Genomic DNA, 24,674 nt, shown 5'->3' on the forward strand with positions numbered 1-24,674 from the left:
GAGAATGACACAGCACTTCATGAACTAATACTGTAACAACGATTAACAAAGCCCTCTCCACAATTTATGCAATTCTCAGTTTAGAAACAGGGTCTTTGCATTTGCAGAGGTAACGAAGATATAAACTAACCTAGTCTAAGATGACTGTAGGATTTCTGGTCCCACCCCAACCCCAAATACTCTTTTTATGACAAGCGCTCATCCTGTCGTCTGCAAACAGTAACTGCGAGAGACAACGGTAAGAGCCATTCATTCTTCATCCTTACGAAAGGCCCACCTCATTTTCTATCCTTCACCTTACATACAGCCAGGTTTGTTTGGGGCTGGGCTGTAACTGAAGCTTCAACGTTTTATTTACAACTACTATTACAAGATATTACAAACACCCTTACAAGAAAAGAATATTTATCACTGAGCTTCTGTATCAAAAAAACAAATACTGGGGCAGGAAGGGGAGGAGGGAAGACGATCAGCTATCTGGGATGCTTACAGCATGAACTAATTCTCATTCCTCTACATGGAGAGAGACAACAAATCTCCCTACGTGTTGTACCACAGTATTTCACTTAGAAGTAGCTAAAATAGCATCCAACCTAAAGTTAGATTTCAATCATTTAACATTTCATCTGGGGGAGTGATTTTTTTTTTTTTTTTTTTTTTTTTTTACTGCACAGCTTAAATTGACTAAATCAAAACAAGAGACTCATCTCAAGATGTGGACAGATAATCCTTTCTTCTCTGAAGAAAAAGACTAGGCATCACTGTTTTAGAATGATTTCAAGTTATTTTAGCACTATTTGTTAGTTGCAGCTTTAAGGCTCCTAGTTTGCAGTAACCCTTTCCAGTAGGCATTTATCACTATTCAGTAACAAAAACTTCCCCGTGAATAACGGTGAGGCACTCAGTACTTAAAAAAAGACGTTAGTTGTACATGCCTGCTGTTCCATGACCACTCTTGCAATAGCAGCCTGTACTACATTGGTACGATCCAGACAGTCCATGCAGTTAACTCGAAAGATTCCTTCCTGTTTACAAATCACACCAGCTTGATCAACCCTTTCAACAGAAAAAGAGCAAAAGCAGGTTAATTTACCAGCTTCCACAGACAGCAGGAAGTCTTACATACTGAATACAATTTAGTTTCACTCATCTCAGCTACATGCCACACAGGATTAGGTACCCTTGTTCTCACTTATCCTTCCTCAAGGCCACATCTCATTAGTTTAGACTACATATCCAAACACATGTCCTGTTTAGGCCATAACCTTGATATGGTATGCCATCAGGTGTTCAATGCAATTCATACATAATATCAGCTTTCAAGACAAGGAAATTGACTTCAAAACACAAACCAACACTAACGGCAGCAATATTACACTTGGAAAACGTTGAACAATATACTGTAGTTTAATGAAAGTCTGCAGCCATCCTCATTTCAAAATGCACGAACTTTAATATAAACTAAAGATCAAAAATGCCTACTGGTTTCAAGAGTAGTATTTGGGTTAAATACAGAGTGTTTCCCATTAAATATAAGCAGCCCTAAAAATATTAAAGGCAGCAAACCTCAAGCAGAAAACAGTGTGAGAATTTTTGCTGGTAGGTCTGTAAACAGCGACATTTCAGAACACTAAATGCAAAAACCCCGATGCAGAAGCTTGACACCAAAACATACAGTTATGACAAAGTCAAGGCTTCTAAATAGACACTTCCTCCCCCCACAAAAAAAAAGTACTTCATACAAGTCTGAAAACAGTAAAGTACCTACCAACACCACTTCATGTCAAGAATAATATCATGAATGGCATCAGTCAATGTTTGAACATTTTCAAACTTCATTCCTCGGCTGAAATGGAGAAAAGTCTCTACTTTAGCTCAAACTGAGTTCGGTGAAATTCTGTTATTACAAGTAATATAAAATAATGATAGGGGTTTGGCTAAGCGGGAGAGACAGACATTCTGACAAACGTCAAACAGCAACTAAAATTCAGAACTATTTTAAACAGGTTAATACCTAAAACCAAGGCAAGAGATTCAGCATTCCTGAATCTATAAGGAGTAACAAGTATGCAACTAATCAGGAATGTGTAACATTCTGTACTGATTTTATGCAGAGTCAGCAAAAATAACCATTATGAATCTGAAATTGAGATAGCCTGCCCTGCTTTACCGATGATCCTACAGTACTAACACACCTACAGACACATCCTTCCCCCACCCCCTGCCAAATCTTGTATTTTCAGTATTGTTCCCTACTCACTCATGCTCAGTGTGAACACAGTCCTTGCTACAGCACTTCTTGGGAGAAGAGTAAGCAAACAAAAGTGAAAGCTCACGTTAGTAAAGTAGCAAATCAACCCAGGATGTCCTTACAGAAAAGGAATTTTCTTAAAGGCCCTAAGTATTTTGAGGGTTTTCCCTTTCCCCCATTTCAGACAATATCTGCTAGTGACACATTGGGTCAATAACACTTCTCCAGGACAGATCCACAGCCTATATTAAGTTAGGAAATGAATATTAAAACCTAATTTTTAGATTCCATATTTGTCTACAACTGCAGTCTGCTTGAAGGAGGCAGGGGAAATGCATGCCTGTTTGACAGTTCACATGCTTGGGCATGTGAACACTGCACTAGAGCATGCCAGAGTGGAGTCATGAAAACAGCAGCTATTTATACTGGATTAAAATAAAATCTAGTATTTATTTTTTTTTAATCATTGAACAACAGCACCAGAATTCTCTAAACATTTGATGGGTTCTTTCAGGAAAAGAAAAGCAAAAGGAACAGAATTCTTTACTATAAGCTGTTCTTAAGTGCAGAATGCTACACTATTTGAAAAGCAGGTCACACACAGATGGACATTCACAGCATGTTAAGGAAAGTCTTGCTTAAAAAAGTAAAGCAACTTTTAAGCTTTGCCTAATAAATAACAGTGTAAATTTAACTTTGTACCCAATCTCTTAACAAAAAAGAAATGCTTGTTTATCCCAACTTGAACTTCGGTTGTTTTACTTTACAGAAGATATTCTTCCTATTTAGAAGAAAGCCATTATTTCTGCATGAAACTTTCTCCTCTTTACTCTCCTCCCATACCAAATAAAAATGAAAAGCAACATTTTTTAAAAGGTTTTTTTTTACCAGTGCTCATGAAAGTCAAATGAAACGTAAGTCAAATTTGCATTGTTGTACAGAAGAACTTGTTTAAGGTAAGCATCTCCAATAATCTTCTCTCTGCCCGTCTGATCCACCAAATTAATAATGACCTGTCAAAAATGTAAATAATTAACACTTGTTATCCCCCACAACATGACTTGCTGATACTATGTAATAAAGAGTAAAAAAGTTTAAAAAGATTTAAGATTTAAAGATTTTAAGATTTTTTTAATTTTAAAGATTTTTAAAGATTTTAAAGATTTTAAGATAAAAAGATTTAAAAAAGATTTGTAGGCCACCTTGAGGAAGTTATGGTCTTTGGTAGGTTGTACCTTTTTGTAGGTTGATCAAATAAGCTCTAGAAGTTACCTGAATGTTAGCACAAAAAAGCTATGAACTGCTAAGACAGGTATACAAGAGTGGGGCTTAAATGTCTTTGTAAGTTACCACAGTTCAGAGTTACTTGAGAAACTCCGTAAGACTTTATTAACACACAACCCTTCCAGATGTCTAAAACCAAGCTTCTCAAAAGAAAATTTAAAGCCACCAACCCAGATCAAAAATAACAAGGAAAACTGAAAACATCAATCTTTCATCCCCTGCACTTCTGTACGATGACTGTCATCATGTAGCCCTCACCTGCTTTTTGTAATTTTTCAGCTGTTCTTCAAAATGTGCACGAAAACAGGACACTGTTTCATTTTCACCTACAAGGCAGAGCAGTGTTAGACAGAAACAGACTGTTCAGCAACAAGTTCTGTTTGAAGTACCAGATACTCAAACTTATGCTCTTCAGAAAGACAGCTCTGCTTAAAGTACCTAGAGAGAGCTTCTACAGAATTACTTTTACCATCTTTCATCGCTTCAATCCACTTCAGCATTGTTCTACTGCTATAGTTTATTTGAAAATACATTCTTAAAAAGTTTACTTTTGAGTGCACAACAGGGTGGAGAGAGGGAACAGACCTTTAAGTACGGTGCTGCAATACTTACTCTTGTCCAGTCGGGGCCGTGGGTTGTATCTATATCCAACTTGGCTCCAGAAGACAGGCACAGAGCCTCTTGTTTGTACAAAGGAAAGAGTGTGGTTATGAACATGAATCAGTTGCTCTGTCTCAACGTAATTTGCCACATTTCCATTTTTATCAACACCTCGTCGCTTATACCGCATTCCTAGGAGAAAGAGTAACAACGAATAATTTGCATTTAATTATTAGTCTTAAAGACGGATAACTTTGGTAACCTCTGAACATGAGAGAGCTCCTGCCAAAATCCAAGATCAATGCTAAGAGTTTCTTTTATCTTATTCTAATTCTCCAAACTTATGTTGACTATATAAACTTTATTTACTGACGTACCACACACAGGGAAAAGTCAGTTGACAGGGCCAAGCAGTTTATTGGCACTGCGGAATCACAAATATATAGCCCACCCCAAAGGCTGCATTACTCCCTGTTCCCTCAAGCTCAGCAGGAAGTTTTACTGTAGAGTTTGCTTTCATGTTTTCCATGAACCTAAAGGCCACCTGTACAGACAGATGCTCCACTTCTCATAATAAGATCCCAGAAACAGCCCAAGCAGATTTATACGTTCTAAGGAAAGAAGGCCAGGCCTATTTCAGGCCTGAAATATTGCATCAGGACAGCCATACGCAAGGTCCTGAACAGCGTTCTTTGCAAAGATGGAAATTTATCTTGGAGCTATCACTTCCAAGGATACATTCAGTGCACAAGAGGAAGCTTGTGAAGCTCAGTTTTAGTAACTGTTCTCGCATAAGCAGGCTATAGTGCCTACTTTGACAAGAGCTGTCCATCTGCTGAACAGCACAGCACTCAAATTTTAACTCCTGCACCCCTCTCCAGTACTTAGGAAAAATCCTCATACTTTAAACATTTCCTTACCAGCTCTGTGCCGACTCCGCCGTGAAATAAGTGCCACCAGAAATGTTGGATGAATGTCATCTACACAAGTTGATTCCTGAGGGGGAGTTTCAGGACTGCTCTTCTCATCATCGGAAGACTCACTATAGTTTACTACAAGTTCTTCAATTTGCACAAATCCTTGTATGATGGGTATAATCCAGAAGTCCACTTCAGTATTCTGAAGGTTACAAAAAAACATTTATGTTCCTGTTGGTTTCATATCACCTACAATTATTTCTGCCATTTCTCACATTTATAAACAGTTGCTTCACATGCCTTTCATGTTTTAAAGGAACTTTTGCCATGCCCTTGTCTTATTTCTGTAAAAGGTACAAGCATCTTTCCCTCCATTAGTTGTCAGGCTTTTAAATCAGGAGGAAGACAGAAAGCAACTTAAGGTTTTGTTCCCCCAACCCCCATGGAAATGAAACAAAGCAAAGCAAAAACCCATTAATGAAAGAGACAGATACAGGGCATAAGGCAAGGTGTCTAGTGTAATCTTTTAAAGAAGCTAGGAGTTGGCCTAACCTCATATTTAGTAGTTAAAATCTCAGTCATTTACCTAGGGGTTTAATTCAGAATCAAGTGAGATCATACAATGAACAAAAAACTGAGAGACATATAACAACCGTTCTTAGGTACCCATCATCCAGGAAGATACTTTATCTACTCTAAACTGAAGTTCAGTCACTGGTTCTACACTACTGTATGCTGATCAGCTGCTCTGTCCAAGAGGAAAAGAAGAAAACAGTATTCTTCACTTCAGAAGACAAAAACCGTTCTGTGATTCTGTTTCAAATAAGAAAATTTTGGAATTCAGAGTTAGTTTCTTTTCCGGCTTTTCCTCCTTGTCAAGTAATCAGCTCTCTCCAGTGAAAGTTTACTTCAAAGATAAACAGATCTTAAGCTTGTCTTTTGAAATCAGTACAAACTGGCAAATCACACATGAAGCTACTTTGCATTACTGTATTTTAATAACTCCTTAAAGTTTCGTTGATGTTTGCTCATTAGTAGTGAATGCAGACTGACTAAAAGGCTGCCAAAGATTTGGCACGGAGAAGAGGGGAGCATCAGCTGCCCAGGAAGTCAGCTGCAGAAGGTACAGCCCTGATCACGACCTGTCTGCTAAGCAGGTTTTTAAGTAAACTCTATGAGGCTTTAAGTAAACATTTCAACTAAAACTAAAGAACAGTACATATAAAAGCACAGCTATTGTTAAAAACAAGACTCACATCAGAGACGATGAGATCTTCAATCATGTGTTTGTTCCAAAAGAATCTGTCATCAACCTGTTTAAAAACAAAAGGCTTTTTTTGAAACATTTTACGTTAATATTTGGAAATCTCTCTGGTAAAGCCACCGATGTTATTCACTGCAACTGCACATCTAGGTCTAGTGTTCACTGCTTTTGAATATGACAGTTCAGTTCAAAACATGCTGCTGGACACTTCACTCCCACGCACTGAAGCCAGCAACAAGGCAAGATCTTGCTGTAGACTTTACTATCAGAGAATGTGACCAGTCAAGTTTGGACCACTCACTTTCTAGGTGTGCTGGTCAACAATGCAGAATACTTACTTTTCGCCACAGTGACAAGTCAGTTTTCTCACACGCACTCTGTCTCTGCACAGAATTTGTTAGGTCATAGGTAAGGCTGTAGTAAAAAGAATCTGAATCCATGAACATTTTGAACAACTCCTCCAATAGTCTCTTCTCCAGCCTCTCTTTCTCTTTGCTTTCTTTAATCTGGAAAAAAAAAAAGTAATGGCGTATGTCTTTATTTTACTGAAAAAGATTCTAGCCACATTTGCCAAAACCTACTTCTAACCTTGTGAGAAGTTGTCTTTGAGGAACAGGATCTTGAAATTCCTAGCAGAGATTAACACAAGTGCAAGCATCTTCATTAATATCATGCATCACTGAGTACTTTTATCGGGAAAGACACCCAGAGCCCTCAGGCTCAAACATACTGCTTGAATGTAAGCTCAATAAAGTTTCCAAACTGTACAGTTTCTAAACTAAAATACTGCCTCTAACAGTTCTAATTTTAATATTCTTTAAACTTTCAAATCCAAACCATGGTGTCAAAAGTGTTTGCTTTTTTAAGACAGTAACAGAATTATGAGAAACTGTGCCAGATTTTGTCTTTCTGAAAAGAGATGCATATGTGGAACAACTTGCAGAAGTTTGGAACCCCACTAGAGACAAATCCTAGGAAGGTGTTCTGTTAGGAGTTACTCAGCAATTACACAATTTCAAAATGGAAAAACATACAAAAGCAACAGTGAAGTAATGATAAATGAAACTGAACTTCAAAACAAGGTAGTTGCGCATTCCAGACTTACTGGTTTTCTTTCCAGGTCTCACTGCTCCACTTGATCACCCACCCACCATAACCTTCAAATTACTAAACAAGCATTTTGGAAGGAAAAAAAAAAACAGTAAAAAGCTTTACCTTCTTTTTATTTGGAGCAGACACATTTGATTTAATTTGAGTAAGAGTCTTCAGCAGAAACTTTGAGTCATCTGGGGACTGTGTAATCTTCTCTGGCTTGTTTATCCCAAAGTGATGCTTTTTACAAAGCTAAGCGATAATGATATTGAATTAAAGCCAATATTTAAATAGCCTCTAGAAAATTCAAGGAAACTAATGAAAGTCTACAAAGTCCGGAAACCTAGGGAAGATTCTCTGAAACACAGGGAGAGCATAGAGGTTTCCGTCTATAGCACAGTTCTCTCCTCTTCCTTTTATAAAAAACATTTTCCCCTTTGGTTGTTTGTCTGCCTCGCTTTGAGGTGAGTATCCAGACCCACCTCCACTACCACCAAGCCTTTAAAGTAAGTTGGTATTATTCACTTGTGATGTTTTCCCTTTAACCATTCTCTTTTGGCTTTGAAGCCAAGTTATAGAATTAATATCCCTAAACAGGACAGAACCAAGAACATCCTTAAAAAAAACATATGCCCTCCTGATTCAAAGGAGATAGATATGACAGCTTCTCCCTGCAAAAAGCACACATGAAGTGTGCTCAATTACAATAATTTAAAAAATATATCCCAAGAACAAATTTTATTATGAGTTTTCAATTAAATTTGGACATCATTTTATCCTAGTTTCCCTCCCCAGCATATCTTGCTATTTCAATTAAACAATTTTTAAATTAAAGCAGCATTTAAAAAACTGTTCAACATTTCCACATACACCACAAGGAGGCATGTATTTAATCTACATTTCACATTTATATTTCACTGAAAAAAAAGGGGGAAAAAAATCATGATTTATTAAAGATAATCATACCTCCAATTCCAGATCCTGAGGTTCTGTTTCAGAAAGTGGAATCACTGCGATCTTTGTTATTTTGTACACCTCATGATCCCCTGGAAGTTTGCCAATCAATGCTTTCTGACGAATTAGAAGTAGCCACCATGGCAAATCTGAAGAAAGATTAGTAAAGGCTTACCGTGAAGTCATTTGCTTTAGCTAGTCTGTCAGAAATTTTTCTCCCAGTGCAAAACCCCTGCCAGAAGCTATTTGACAGAAGAGTCCAGTGAATGATGATTTGCTGCCACGTTTCATTATTATTGCATTACAATAACAAAAAAAAATATATTTACTCTACCTCAAAGACGGACATTTTCATAGAATTACCCATTAAAGTAAAGCTATCACTGCTTCATCTACAGCAATTAGGCTGTCTCTAGGATGATGCACCCACCCAGTGGAATGCACTACCACAAACAGTGGTACAACTTGAAGAGAACAAGTGGGGATCACCAGGCAGGAAGCTGTGATTTTCCCTTTGTACCTTCTGTTGTACAGCAAACTGCAAGAGAGGACAGCCACGAGTGACAGTACATTAGTTTCCTTGGCTAAATCAGCAGCAGGCTAGTGGTATGCTGGGATTTTAAAAGTCAAAGCAAAAGGTCTGTTAAGAGATGGAAGAGGTATAGAAAGTTTTAAAGACAAACTCACTAGTTCTCCTAACTGAGGAGAAGTCAATAGAGTTTAACGGAAGAAGTCCTATACAAGCGTTAAAAGCTTAAGTAGACTTAAATATGCTTCCATACTTGTGATAGTAGCTTGTAACATGTGTTATGCTTTCGAATAAAATATCTAGCTTTTGAGAAGTCTGTTTAGAGGCTTTACAGCAAATGCAAAGCTTGTTTTTCTTGCTCAATAAATTCTGAACAGCATTTTAGCCTTCAACTCCTTCAACACATTTCTGCACGTCCTGTAACAAGGAAAACCAGGATATTTTCCTCAATATACTTTCAGCATAGAATTAAAGCTTCAAAGCTGTGAGCATCTTTCCAATTAAATCTCCAACGTTTCTGCCCAAAGCCGAAAAAGTGTTTAAGCAAGTTTGTTCATATAAAGACAACATTCACTGTGGTGATGCACAGCAGTGTATCTACAATCAATACTTCAATTCTTTTTCACTATCTTTAGTAGAATGACATGCTTACTACACAGGGCACCAAGCAGCCTTTAAAAGTCACAGCTTCCCAGAATTACAAACATGCTGCGACAACCAGAGGCTGTTCCCAAAACAGAAGAGGCAGAGAGAAAAGGGGGAAGTCATGCACCACTTGTCTAATTTACGCAGTCTTCTAAGAGGAGCCCCGCACTACTGCCTGAACACAGCATCCAAATCGTAATCTCTATAGGATGAGAGAGAACTCAAGCTGGAAGGGATCTCAGGATGCCAGCGTCCTCAAGCTATAATGTCAAAACTGAAATGTCAAAAACCCCAGCAACAGGTAAAAGTCTCTATCCCTTCATCTAAAAAGGTGGTCTAGGTTTTCCTGTGCTTTGCCTACTGGAAAGCAATAATCTGGGCTTTGGAAACCCAACACAATCCAGGCTTAACAGAAAGGTTGCAAGTAGAGCACCCAGACAGGCTTGCTGTGCACGTCTAGAGTCTCATTTATTCCCACCTACAGAAAGTTAGCCACACAACACACACCTATGAGGAGATCGGTATTTCAACAAACGAGCAGATTTTTTTCAAGAAAGGATACCATCTAGAGCTCAAGCAAAATAATCAATATGACACCATTGCCAAAAAAAGAGGAAAGTGCCTTATATTAACAAGCCCTGGTAGCAGTAATAAGAACTTAATACAGTCAAGTGAGTTCTGTATCCTTTGAGTGCATTTTTTTTCTTTTTTTTTTAAAAAAAAGGACTCAGTCATCTTGGCATTTGTTTCAAAACTCCATTTGTCTTACAGCCAGAGCCAAAGAATGTTGAAAGAAAACAGGAGTTTCCTGGCAGATCAAAAGAAACAGTCCAGAAGCAATTATTCAGATAAAATATACCCTGAAGTAAAAGCTTCAACAACGGCCATAAAAGCTTATCGTAATTGCCAACAACATCTAGATGACTGAATCTGCCAGAGTTTGTGCTTCTGCAGTTAAAGAAGTAGTTCTGTCAAACTTGTTTTTTAAGTGAAAAAGACTGCTTACTGCCTGCCCAACGTAGGAGGTATGGTACATACAGGAGAACTACCGCTCCATCTCATTCCAGAAGATTGCACGTTTTTAAGTCATCCATCTAAAGACCTAACTTTTTTTTTTTTTTTTTTTACTGTTTTATGAACTGTGGCAGAGCAGATGGCAACAACTGATTTAAAGCACTGTATCTAAAGTAAGCCATTACCTCTTGTTCCTCACTGAAACTGGAATTCAGCTTTCCTGTCAGCACACCACTGCCATTTAAGTTATTTTCTAAAATTTCCCAAACAATCTAGCATTTACTTCTCCCAAGTACCTTTTTTTGCAGTAACTTGTCTTAAACTGCCTAAGTTTGCTATAAATGATGCTTTTTAAAAGTATTTTGATTCTAGCCAAGAATTACTACGGTATCATCTTCTTATTTTTGTTAGTGGAAGGAATTTAGATGAACGCAGAGCAAATGTTTTAAGTTGTTGATTGGATGAAGACAGAGACAGCAGCAGTTGCAGTTCCTTGAAGAGACTTCAGATGCTGAACCCCTTATTGTTTCTATCAAGATCCAGTGGCAGGCTAACAGAAAAAGCTTTCCTTTCCTGAGGATAGGGAAGGAAGAATTTCACTTCCCTTCTGTGTAGAGTCCATGGAAACTTGCCATCAGTGTTTAACCCAGGTCTTAATTAACCAGTGGTTTTGTGTGCTTTTCCTATGCTAAGAGTGCAGACATGAAAATGCATTTTGACCACAGAACAGAAAAATGTGTGGTTGCAACAAAGGAGTTAAGTGGAATTTGGCTGGCACTGTCTAAGAAATCCAGCCCTGGTTATAATTAGATATACAGTATTATACGGAGCATATTCTGGCACCGCGACATTCCATTAACTCACTAAGTAGTCTCTAACCAAGTGATTAGAACTTCTGCATGGGAATTTACACCACTAAAAAAATACACCTGAACCAGCAAACAACACTACCTGCAGGAACCTCGGTACTTAGAAGCCAAAGCTCTTCTAACAAAGTGAAGGGAAATCAAAATTGCTAAACCAAATCAGTAAATGTCAACTAAGATTTCAGGCTACTATTACTACTTTAGTAGATAAAGTATCTACCCTCAATTCTAACAGAAATTAAGCTCATTTTAGTTATTTATTGGAATTTCAACTAAAGGAAATTGAATGGCTATACTTATATTTTGTATGTATATACACTGATTGTATCACAAAACATAAGATTAATATTATTTAATGGAGACCATGGTTATGCAAGAGATGTTATTTCTGTATAGAGGCAAGCACTCGCAGAGACTACTCTCATTGTGGATCTCTACCAAGAAAGCATGCAATGTTATATTTCAGTAAGTTGTCTTCATGACAGCCTAAAATCCTTTCCCCTTTGCATTCCTATTTTTACCCCACATTTTCTTACTTTTCATCTTGGGATGGGCCAACAGAGGGTAAAAGAGACCACAGCCTAGCCTTCAAGTATTCCATCATAGGTCTGTCCCCCCAAAGAACTGTTTGAGAAACTTGACAATTTGGGAAGAACCAAAAGATACCTTCAGTAGAAATTCATCTCAGAAATGAGTGCACAATTATATCCAGATATACAACTGATCCTCTTGGGTAAAAAAAAATTCTTTACAGAATTAGAAAAACATGCAATATTGGCTAGCTAGTTTCTCACAAGACTGCTTCCCTGCCAAGAGTGCTTTTCTACAAATTCTCCCGTGCAAGGTCAGCAACAGAGCCAGCAAGATTAAGAGCATATTAAACCCCATCCCTAGTTACAGCAATTTGGCAACTGTCAGTGCTAAATCAAGAATGCCCCTGTAGTCAGTCTTGGGTTATTTCAAGGTCATCTTAGGACTATTCCAGGATGTTTGCATTAAGCAAATCTTTCAAGAATATCTAAGGATCTATGTCCAAGATAAAGTGCATATGAGCTTAGTGACAGTTCAAGTACACTGGTAGCAATTTTAATATGTAAAGTTATTTAAAGTTTCCAGTATTAGTCAACAAGATGCTGAGCAGAACAAGCCCAAACAGGACTAGTTAGCCAGAAGAGCTTCAAAATAAGTTTTCTGATCCTTATAGTCCAGGAAGGGAAGGTAAGGGGGAAGGAAGAAGGGAAGAAATCAGAGCAACAGGTCCTCCTGTTCCTGTTGACACATATGAGGTCTGGGGAAAAAAAAAAAAAAAGTATCTCATCCAGCTTCCACAGCCCAGTCCTCCACCAAGTATGGAGATAATGGTCCAGCACTGTTAAATATTTATACAACTCTTGCTGATAAAGTTTCCAGGTGACAAAGATTGATACACGAATAAGTAATGAAGACAGGTTACCGTTACAGTGTTAGATGACTCAGCTCAAGGATTACATAAAACTGCACTTAAAAATAAGCGAGAGTTCATTGACATAAATAGGTTTAAGACCACCTATGAAAGCCACTTCAGTCAGCCCTCTTTCTTTGACTGCAACCCAATGAAGACAATCATTAGTAACTGTCGGCAGATGCAGGGGACCAAGAGGTTTCAGCAAAAGACTACGGATAAATAACTACAGACATTCTCTCTCACTGAAGTGAGAGAGAATTAACACCCATCCACAGGACAGCTGCATCACTAAATGCCTCGATATGCACAAGAAGGATGGTCTGTAAGTGGTTTGTGATGTGTTACCTGAACAAGGCAAAGAAACAAAATGCTACCGCTGGCCTAAGCAACAAGCGAGTGAAGTGCCTGGATGAGCATAATTGATACAGTCGCTGCAAAGAACATAAGGAAAGAAGAGCAGTATCAGACTTATTACCTGATAACCTTGATTTACCTGACAGCAGCAGGCTGGCACTTGTTCAAGGGTCACATGCTGGGGAGTTTTAGCTCAGCTTCCATAAGCAGAAGCACCTCACAGTAAGCACACAAGCAGGGATATTCAGTTGCCACGGTACAGGAGAACTTCCAGAAAGTATTTGAAAACAAGGTCTCCCCCTTCAAATGCTTTTATAGGAGGCTCCCTAGAGAGAAGGGGGAGGCCTTTGTGGACCTAAATGCTCGGTTAACAAACACAAACATGTTACAAGCAAGCATGGAGTATTTTCCCACAGAAGAAAAAGGTCATTACTGGAGTTCAGCCATCATTCATCCATTTGTTATGGACAGGACACGCTGAACAGCTCAGACGGCCTGGATGAGAAGAGAAAGCGACAGAGAAGGGCTGAGTCTGAACCATTTCATATCATCAGATCAGGAAGGACGGTTGAAAAAGATCAACGGAAGGAGGACAGACAAACATCAGGCGAAATTCAAAGATCAAATGATGCAACTGGAAAGGGAAAGCAATCACAAGCTTAAGAAATGAGATGGGCTCTAAACTATTCTCTCAGAAGTGAGAGCTAGGGGTTACAGTGACTATGGAGCCAACTAATCCCTGAACTAGATTTGTCATAGCCTAATTCAGGGGTATAACAGTCCCCATTTTTCTTCTTTCTCTATTGTTAGTGTGCCACTGCCACCTTGACTGAGCTGTTTGTGTGCATGACACGCCACAAACATCTGATCCATTTCAGCACTTAACCCATCTTGGTACCCCAAACACACTTAAGACTCTACCTGTACTGATGATCTGGCCAGGCACTACGTGAAATGTAGGGCTTAAGCACTTAGAGAAAGGACAGTACACAGTAAATGAACAGAGTTTATGGCTAGCTTTTCTACCTGTCAGTAAATAGACATCCAGAGCACTATTGGTAATAAAAGACCCCTTATAGATAAAAGCTGATATATATCTGAATAGGTATTTATTTTGGCTACAGGACTTTACAGCTGACTAAAGCAAAAAGAGTGACTTTATTTTACTGAAAAAAGTTATTTAGAATCAGTTAAAGGCAGGCTTAATATTAACCACAATACATTCTACTTCTGCTTTTATTTTACAGCTACATCTCACAATATCCCTGCTTAACAAAGAATGCTCTGAAAGTTCCTTTTACTTTCAAATAGTGATCTACCAAGGTAACGATCATTCTTAAGGCTTTTATTCTCAACATCTGAAAACCTGATTTTTGTGAGAACTTGCATTGTTAGTTGTCACGCAGTACCCTAAGAACAACAAAAAAGCTTGAAAGCATCATCCAAAAAAAGTGCAAAAATATAAGTGGGTGCATCTCACACGGAGCCTTAGACAGGACTTCGGGGTACAGACTTGTAATATTTGTGAATGCAGATCTCTGTCTTTTAATCAGACAAAGACGAACCAGAATGCATGCACTGGAAAGAAGAGGGATTTGCAAACCCCAGCTATAATATAAACACTGACAAGTTTATACAGTTGGATTACACCACCATTGCAAAGAACATTACATCATCCATTTCAGCTACAGTTTTATTTACAGTATCACTGACCCTAAACCAAAGTGCATTAGCAGCATCAAAAAGAAAGAACACATACCCGTATGAAGCTGAACTTTACCGATGACTCCCTCCACCAGGCCCAGACAAATGGGGTTCCAAGCCAAGAGAAGATCAGTAGCTGGAAAAAGAGTACATATTTTGTGGTGAACTCAGCAGGACAATCAATCCAATACAGGCCATTCTCACTACTTTCTCCATCCAGAGAGTAAAAAAACATGCCACAATTCCCACAACAAAATAAGTTACATACACTGTTCAGTTTTTCCTTGCTACCAATTTGCCATTTTAATTAGTTGACCAAATGATTTGTTCCTATTTAGAGCCCTACTCTGTATCCCTTCTGTTTATTTCAGGAAATCACTATAAGAGTGCTTTGGGCTACATAATTCAGTTTAAAGGAGGCTTAATTCTCCTAATATCCACTGGAACTTGTAACTTAATTGAAATTTTACATGGTTATAGTGAAATTAAATACAGGTCATTAAGCTGCTAATGTAGCTCTAAAAAGACCAGATGTTAACTTTCAGTCCCAGCTCTCTTATATTCATCCAGTTACTATTAGTTTCACATCTTTTTGTATTTATAGATACACACACACGTACACTGTTAAAGAAGTCTCACAACTACACAGAACGATACCAAAGTACACCAAGTTTTATGGCTTCCAGTTCTCCTACTGGTAGTGAATTCTAGTGAACCACAAGAAGCGTGAGAGGAAGCAGGAAGGCAACACTATCAGCTTCACCATCTGTGAAAGGTACTCCTCTCGACGGGAATCAAACCATCAAGTAAGATGGTATTAACACGACAAGCCTCTTGTGGTCAGAGTACCCACCGCTGATACTCAGTAAGAGTTTCTAATAGTAGTGCAGTAAAAGTTCAAGAATGTGGATAAAAAATTCAGAAGGTAAACCTTAAATGAAAAAGTCATTAAAAGCAATTAATACCTGTGTAGGCGAGGTTTTCCAGTACCAAGAAGGGCAAGAAGTTTGTTATTATCTGCCAAACCTCACTGGTTCCAAGGAGGCAGAATTCTCCAAGTATTTCACTAGTTGAGATGTTATCTCCCAGGGAAAACAGACAGACATTCTGAAGAGCAGACTCGCACAATACCCTAAGACATGGAGTACAATCACCAACCTACATACACCTGACAATAATTTTTAAACACTTATTTTCAGACACTGTGTTCTCCTTGCAACTTATTTGCAACTCTGTTGTTCCAAGAATTCCTGGCTTTCAGTTTAATTTCATCATGAAACACAAGCACTGACACGAGACACAGAAGTCAGAATAAACCTAAACTGAACTCATTTAAAAGGAGTTTCACATAGTTCCCTCTTGTCTGTGTGAAAGCACAAAGTGTGCACGGTAGCAAAATTTACCAGAGGTTTGCAGGAGGCAGCACAGAGCTCCTGCCACTGTGCATAACCCGGCTGTGCCATTTCATGCAAGAGCCCTGCAGAGAAACTCCAGGTTCTTCCTGCTTCACTGTAAGAGAGCGCTACAAACGGTTAGTACAGAACCTCGTGTAAGAGGGGATCACGCCACCACTTAGTTAAGTTTCTGAGAAGACTGAAATAGATGAGCACAAGGAAATAAGTGTCAGCGGGAACAGTTTGATTTAGTACTTAGAGAAGCCTGAGGATACAATTCATCTTGCACCTGTATGCCAACAATCTTGTGCTTATACAAAGCGTGCTCAAGGGCAGCCTGAGCTTCAGCCCAAGTAACACGCAAGAGCATCCTTATGCTGAGTGGAAATCAGCACAAAGCTTACAGGAAAGAGGAACACAAAAAGCTTTCCCTACTCTTAAGTCTTCCACCTCCTTCTCCAGCTCACCGACACCACCCAGAGCCATCTTCACCCCAGGAATCTTCTAGAGCTGTACTGTTTCAAACGTCATCTACTTTCTGCTGTCTTTGGTACCTGCAGTTCACTTCATCATTCACATTTCATCGTGAGAGCTCCAAACCAGGCAAACCAAGCAGCAAGAAAAGGCCAGGCTTCAGAAGACTTCAAAGCACTGCAGGTTTACCGTAACTACAAAACTAATAATCCGAATACAGCCTAAGTCTCTTTAAACCATTCATTTCCTGCTATGACAAGATTAGTGGGAAAGCTCTGGATGGCAAGTGAGGTTTCATTCTAGCAGCTTACAGAAAGGGGAGGGGGTGGGGGAAACCAAGATCTAGTTTTAGTTGCAGATAGGAGGAAAAGATAATTTAGACTTGCCCACAAAAGGACAAGGAAACTGTAACAGGGACTGTAAAAAAGAGGTTTTTGCAACTTTTCCAGATTTTGTGCTGTTTACTTTGACATATGTAGCCCTCAACACAATCATATGCTACGTCCAAGACTACTGCAGGAATACTTCTGCAGCAGAGAGGATGAGAACTGACTCTGCCCCCGACTCCTCTGTTCACTTAAAGCACAGACAAGATTTGCAAAAAGAGGAGCTTTTTGGAGCTAAACCCTAACGTTACGCTAAGAGTTCAAAAGGCAAATACAGATCAGCCAGCTGGGCAGTATTGCTCTTGAGATGAGTGATTATCAAGCTCCCAACAGCGAGGGCTGGCTGGTTCCAGAAGATGCCCCTGGGGGAAGGCAGGACGTAGCGGGTAAATGCTCCACCAGGGACATCGGAGGAGATTAACGTGTTTGGGATTTTTCTTCCAGCATCCAGTGAAAATCTAGATGCAAACAAGTCTCACTGCAGAAATGCCTGTAGGCTGTGGAAAAATACCAACTGCAGAATCACACTTTGTTTGGCAAGTATCACTTTTTTTTTTTTTAAGACAGTATTTCTAGAGAACTTTGTATACGAAAGGACGTGTGACAGCACAGAAGCAAGCGGGTCAAAGTTGGTTTTGCTAAATAAAACACATCTAGATTTGACATTCTAATTAGAACGTAGTTACCAGTTATAGCTCCATTTCCTGCTTGGTAGCCCTGTCTTGACTCAGAGCCGACGCCAATCATGCTGAATAAATATAATTCAAGTATACAGCCATATGAACCTCTTGCTCTAAGAAGTATGCTCTGGAAGCAGAAGGTGGATGAACCAAAATAAAAGGATTGTTTTCTCTAGTTCCACTACCCCGCCCCCCCCCCCAAAAAATACAGGCTTTCATGTTGAGTGCAGTCCTGCTTACTCAGTTGCAGCAAAAGCAGCTCTCGGACTTCTGTTCAATGCTGTGAAATCATTCAGGACTGTTTGCCATAATTTAATCCCCTGCCCAGCAATCCTGGCAGCTGCTGTACCTTTAGCCATCATCTTTGCTAATCATTTTAAGGACTGAAGGTTACATGGCTGTGTAACAATTTTAAATACATTTAGATCCAAAAACATTATATGGAAGCCTATAAGATTAGAATAACCGTAAAATATGGCAAAATTTAAGTTGCTGGACAGTGATACATGTTACAAAAGATCTCTAGATCTTTCTAAAGCCAAGGAGCAAAGTAACCATAAAAAAAAATGAAAATCCTCAGTTAAAGTCTTCTGATAGCATACATAAAAGACATTCAGCTATGTTTGACTGCTGAATGCTGAAGCCGCACAACTGCAACTTTGAATTTTCTTTTAAGAAGAGATGTCTATCAGTAAGCATTAACTACCACAAGGTTCTATCAAAGTACACGCTGGACTATTCTCTACACCCAAAGCCAAACAGGGCTTTGAGAAATTTGAAATATAACTGATCAATAGCTACTTTTGCTTTCCACTTGTCTTCCTACAGATACCATGCTAGAAATCCAGCGATCCCTTCAAACACAGACAGCCAGGAATAAAGACTTATCAACCAGAAATTGCAACCCAACATCACACAACAGACTTCTCAGGGCACTGTGCGTGTTAGAAACAATGCCAAAGCAGCCATTGTCCTCCACACAAAGAGCTGGAAACCGACAGAACAGGCACCCAAGGCAGTGTGAGCTCAGGCACACCTTCCCTTCCTCTGGGAGTTCGCCGTGCCCTCCTGAGGTTTTAATTTAAAGACTTGCCAGGGTCTGATAGACCTTAGCACATGCTCTTAAAACTTTGAGGTACACGCTTGCACAGCAGGTTTCTGTCCCAAAGTACAGGATTTCCCATTCTCTCCGCTACCCCACTAACTAAATTCAAGCTATTTGGGAAAAAATTGCCTTTTTTTTTTTTTTTGCTGATTAAAAGAGATCTAAGATGAGCAATCAGGGAGCACACAGTTACTTCACAGCAACTGCATTGGAATCGTAATCGCAGCACACCAGGACTTCCGCCACAAACAGGGAACAGAACCAGCTTTGATGTGATTATTTCCACCACCAGCCCTCCAAACTTACCAGCAGCGATGCAAAGCCAGCAGCACCGGATAAAGCTCCTTTAACTGGTCGTGTTTACACAAGTGTGATCCTGGGAAGGGTGGTACAAAGCAACTCGGAAGATGGTCAAAAGCCAAAACCGCTTTCTAGCCCTTTGGCCATTCTTCCCCCAGCAGTCGCTCCAAGGTCAGGCACAAGTCCTGACAAGGGAACACGCTGCTTTGGGATTCGCCTCCGGCTTCGTGCTGTGACTACAGGCAAGTCTGGAGAGGTTAAGGAGCCAGGAAGAAGAAAAGATTTGATTTGGAATCACTTTGACCCAGCCCTTACTGCTGCCAGCTCCGATTCGAAGAGCGATAGCCATTTATCTGCCAATTTTGCTGTAACTCAGGGCCATACTCCTTATCTTCCTCAAACCCCCAGGAGTTTCAAGACCTCAGCTGGGAAGTGTTTCCTGTCAGTGTGCTCCGTATAAAAATTGACTGAACATCGTGGAACTTCAAGCTCGGTTTACATGTATCTATATAAACACAGACTGCTTATAAACATGTATTTATAAACAAACATGGGCTGTATAGAGACATAACCATCCAAACCTGCACACTGTTTATGAATTCTTACCGTAGCCTGACAGGGAAGCAATTCCTCCAGCCATTCTCAGCATCCAACACAAACACAAGACATTTCCATATGAAAAGAAAAAGCGCAGAAGCAACCTATTGTACGTGTTCAACGTCAATTTTTCAGCTCTGCTAATATAGTACTTGACCCCTCAAAAGTAAACTTCCAGAAAAAAAACAATGTTAATGGAGTTGAAGTTTTTTCCCCTTTAAGTTCTGACTGCTTCAGATCAAAGACAACCACAAGCCTTCATTACTAGCACTATTGTACCCTTATGACTTTTCAAAGGGAACTAACTCTGCTTTCAAGTTCCAGTTCATCTTTGAATAGTGTTCTGAAATATTAGCCAGGATTAAAAGATTACAAGTTAACTGGGAAGACTTAAGAGTATAAAGTATTTCCTACAAGACAAAGGACTCCAAGTGCTACTTTGGCAAGCAAACTTAGGCTAATTAAGTTCTTTCTAGCACAGACTCCTAAATTCACGTTTAATCTACTATAATTGCAGAAAGATGGAGGAATATTAATACACTTAGTCTTACAACTACTAGCATCTAATGGTCATGAAGTATTATCCTTATTTACTTGCTTATTTTCCAGCCCAATCTTTAAAACAGGTGGCTAGCTGAAGGGATAATTTGTTTAATTATCTTTAACTTTTCATTTAGACAGCTTGCTTAGTCTGCACGGGAGACCTGAGAGCCCTCGACCACTCAGAATTGAAGTGCTCCTCTTAACAGAGAAGTCTGATCACCATTAATCCCCATTCCCCCCATCTTTAGAAACCCACAGCTACTCTAAACACCGAGGATTTCAAAAAGAAAATCCCCACTAGTCTTCTCCTTGCTACTCCACCCTAGAGCCCTGTTAAAGTAGCCTGTTCATCCTCCAGCCCCTAAGGATTGGAAGCACGCTTGCCAAACAGCAACTCAGTGGAAGTTTTTTTTAAAGAGTGTGTGCGCTCCTACAGTTGAGCCGGCACGCTACAGAGCATGCATCCATCCGGCTTGTGTCTAAGTGAAGCAGTAATTCAGTTCCCTTGGACGCTTTCCTTAAGTATCCCAACATTGGACCGGATGAACAGGAACAATTTGAGTTCAATTCAGGTCGGACAGCGACAAGATTTAAAGCAGTGGGAATGTGGGCATGTAACACAGGTCTAATCTCATCAAGGCAAAACTTTTTGAAAAGAGTAAGCAGGATGCAAGCCCTGAGAAAGTGCCTCACAAACGAGTCCTTACTATTTGTTTTGATAAATACACTTCTTTGTATTCTGCTGCAGTTGTAAAGTCCCCTGAGTCACCAGGCACTGCTCAGGAAACCATAAAAGCATATGGAAGAGATTCAGTTGTCTAGAGAGTACCCAATATTACAAGTAATTGCACAAGGAACTCCTGTACTACACGTGATAAACTGCTATTAGCAGTTGTTCTGAGGCCAGTTCTAAGGCATACAGTGATGGCAGATCCAATTAAACCAAAAAAAAAAAATACTCTAATTGCTAATTATAAAGTATTAGAAACCACCTCAGGAGGCTGTTCTGGTTGCCCCTGCTCCCCACATATGGATTACTTAACAAAATAACCACAGCACACTCCATTAGCATGCCTTAACAAGCGATCCAGCAGTCTTCTTTTACACACGCAGCCCCACCAACTCGTTAGGAGCAAGCTGAACGTCACACTCACTGAATGCAACTCCCAGTCTCCTTCCACCAATGAAAAACAAAATAAAGCTTTCCCTAAACCACTCATGGACACCAACTTTGAGAAGGACTGCCATCAGCCCCATCCCCTGCCCAAAGGACGGTTTTGTTATACTGAAACATCTCAGACCTACAGTGAAGTTAGTTTTTCTGCTCTAGCCTAAAATCCTCAGTCCTGTTCTTGCACTCACTCAATATCGTGTTGCCTGTTCTTTTGAGGTTATCCATTACTCTGATGTGCCTCTTAGATTTAGCATCCTTGGAGGAGCTCAACTCCTCATTTGGGACTGCAGTTGTAAAGAAAGCATCACCTCAACTTGTTCTGCACCTGTAGGGCCCCTTGCTCCCTTAAAAAGGCTGAGGAGGAAACAGCTTGGAAAAAGCAGGCTGTGCTTCAGTGACTAAGAAACCTTTCCCGTAAGAATTACTTCTAGCCAAAGATTTCCACCCTATTCAATCCTCTTTCCTTGTTTTTCTCAGTCAGCATATTTTGCTCAGAAAGCACATCTCTGCTTTAGGCTATAAGCATTCTGGAAAATCTTGTAGCTGACTGAAAAGCTTCTTCAAATTAAGAAAGCATGACATTAAGAATGCATGGTTACTGTTAACAGTAACCGTGACTAAGTAACTCTAACAGTATGCATGCTCTTTAACATTTATTCAAATGTTTCTTTTTGTATACATACTTTGGATGAGTTACTAGAAATGTCTAAAAACTAAGAACATGCTTGTCCTCTATCACCCATCATATTTAAAGTGTTCACCGGTGAACAGCATAGACTGGAAAGCTGCCTCAAAATTTAACTTAAACTAATTTGGTGCCTCTTTCTATATAAGTTGTATTCTCAATAGTTTGATATTTCAACAGAGAACAAGTACGATCATTTTAGAATTACAGAGGACAACTGCAGGAGATACTGCAGAACAAACTGGATTTGCATACTCTGAATTCATGTATTTGTATTCCTGAATTCATGTATTCCTTAATTCATGGATTTGAACAGAAAGGATTTCATGCCACGCTAGGTAGATTTTTGTTGTTTAAATAACTGCTGGGAACAGACTGTAGAATCAAAAGACAACAAGCAATATATCACTTGAACATTACTAAAACATTTTAGCACTGAGAAAAGCTAAACGTCGGTCATTTGTGGCAACGTCGCTGCTGTTCTAAACAAACGTGGCAAAAACAAACCCAAGTTCCCAATTAGCAATAGACCAACCACACTTGTCATTCACACTTCGCAACTGCCCCCAGGCAGTGTCATGCACTTCTAAATTTGGCTCCGAGTTCTGTTTTGTTCTTTAAACCACGGCACTGTCACATTTCAAGCCATGTATTTACCTCAGCATGTTCATGTGATCTTGCCAACCGTTCCTAGCATGTTATCAGAGACCAAGACTTGGGGCACACGAAGCTTCAAGCTTAAAGCCCTTTCAAGTTGCTTGTTTTCAGTTTTCCACAGACAACACAAACACTGTTTCAGGGCTTCTAGTCAAGTAAGATTTCTTCCTTAAAATGAAGACCAAAGTTTTCAGGTGAAATTCTATTAATGGTAATTCAGTTTTTCAGAAAATAATTCCTAGTTTAATTTTTGGGAGGTAGAGGTGTCTGGACCAAGCATATGCAATGCATCATTGAGTACTAATATGCGTTTACCAAAGCAGAGCTTTCGTGAAATAAGTTTGTGCTATTTCTAAATTTCTCCTCCAGAAATCTGTTCAAAGGTTTCTCGTGTCTTCTTGATATTTGCTCCTATTACTCGGTTTCCTGTGAAGACGTAAGTGCAGTGACTTTGGCAACTAAAAGATAAGAATATAGTTAGAATAGAATCATCTGCTAAAACTGAAGACCGTCAGCTGGAAACGTGAGTCCCACCTACAAGAATTGAAGCACTACACAAAAAGTTTACATAGAGGGAAAAGCAAAACCTGTATGTATCCATCCTCACCCCCTCCTAAGTGGGCTCTTTGTTTTCATATTCCATCTTGCCATGTGTTATTTCCTGGCTAAGATTTTCCAAGTGATACTTACAAGAGTAAGCAGTATGGCTAAATCATGACTGAAAATAAGCTTGTGAAAGCTCTCTAAATTGGGAAAAACAAGTTAAATCATCCCTGATCAAATTAGATTAGTGTAGCAGAACGCTGGGTTTTCAAGAAATACAGATTGTTAATTGCAAGTGGGAATTTCTGTTGGATTAACCATATGCATTTTTGTAACAAATATAGAACGTTCAATGAACACAAGCAATTTTCAGAAGCAGAAGTGTATAGCAAATGTAACACTTACGAGAAGCAAATTTTGAGCTACCAAATTTGTGCTCTCTCAAAACCTTTAAGTATATTAAAAAATTGTGTTCTTTATTATATCAAGCATGAATCATGAAACCTCTAGACACTGACAGAAGCTTTTATTGCTTTTATCTGTTGTCTAGAACCTTTGACGCACTTGAGGGAAAAATTATAGCCTGACAAACTCCGGGCCTTAAGTCTCAGCACAGAGCCTTAACAATGAGTTTCAACAGCATTCAATATTTAAGCTACATTTCAGAGCTGCTTGATATGACTCTGCAGAGTTTACCTCTAAAAGAAAGCTTTAAGCCACCATCCAACACGTCTCACAGTTGGAAATAACTGTTTAGAGGAAGTTATGACCAAGTCCCTTGACATTTCAGGACTCCAGCTGCAGCTGGCATGCAACAGGCTGGAACAGAAGCGAAGGAATGTTTTCTTGCTGGCAGCCTCACCCCTATTGCCAGGAAATGCCCAGCTGCCCACCAAATCGCTTCCTCTGGTCACCAAAGCCTTCAGGTAAGCGCCTTTAAAAGTCTCTCAAAAGCTACAGCATCACCAGTTTCTCATAATGATAATTTCATCATAAAACATTTGTTTTTCAACAGAAAAAGGAAAGTATTTTCATACTGCCCACTTACAGTGCCAGAAAAAGCTCCCTATCTTAGTCAAGGACAGAGTAGCTACTGCCTGAGTCAAACCAGAGATCACCCCTACACACAGGTGCAGCGTAGCCGTGCCAGCTTTCAGTAGCTGAACTTCAGCGACCTGAGGTCTCTCCTGCACGCTTAATGGTATCAATTAAATAACA

General features: G+C 39.4%; 1 protein-coding gene across 2 annotated transcripts in view; it reads right to left on the bottom strand.

The window, feature by feature from the left end:
- INPP5F (inositol polyphosphate-5-phosphatase F) overlaps window positions 1–24,674 on the bottom strand; it is a 39,271-nt gene that overhangs the window by 9,774 nt on the left and 4,823 nt on the right. The window contains exons 1-12 of one of the 2 annotated variants that reach the window (XM_013195592.3): window positions 15,884–16,066; window positions 14,974–15,054; window positions 8,375–8,511; window positions 7,532–7,660; window positions 6,655–6,822; window positions 6,309–6,365; window positions 5,056–5,254; window positions 4,148–4,327; window positions 3,794–3,861; window positions 3,140–3,264; window positions 1,769–1,846; window positions 936–1,056 (exon numbers count right to left, since the gene is read on the bottom strand). In XM_013195592.3, coding sequence (XP_013051046.3) covers window positions 936–1,056; window positions 1,769–1,846; window positions 3,140–3,264; window positions 3,794–3,861; window positions 4,148–4,327; window positions 5,056–5,254; window positions 6,309–6,365; window positions 6,655–6,762 — 936 coding nt within the window. In that variant the 5' untranslated portion in view covers window positions 6,763–6,822; window positions 7,532–7,660; window positions 8,375–8,511; window positions 14,974–15,054; window positions 15,884–16,066. Of the gene's footprint in view, window positions 1–935; window positions 1,057–1,768; window positions 1,847–3,139; window positions 3,265–3,793; window positions 3,862–4,147; window positions 4,328–5,055; window positions 5,255–6,308; window positions 6,366–6,654; window positions 6,823–7,531; window positions 7,661–8,374; window positions 8,512–14,973; window positions 15,055–15,883; window positions 16,067–24,674 lie in introns of those variants that run through there. The other variant, XM_067000764.1, reaches the window with a different exon arrangement.

This window comes from Anser cygnoides, chromosome 7, assembly GCF_040182565.1.
Source record: "Anser cygnoides isolate HZ-2024a breed goose chromosome 7, Taihu_goose_T2T_genome, whole genome shotgun sequence".
Taxonomy (NCBI): domain Eukaryota; kingdom Metazoa; phylum Chordata; class Aves; order Anseriformes; family Anatidae; genus Anser; species Anser cygnoides.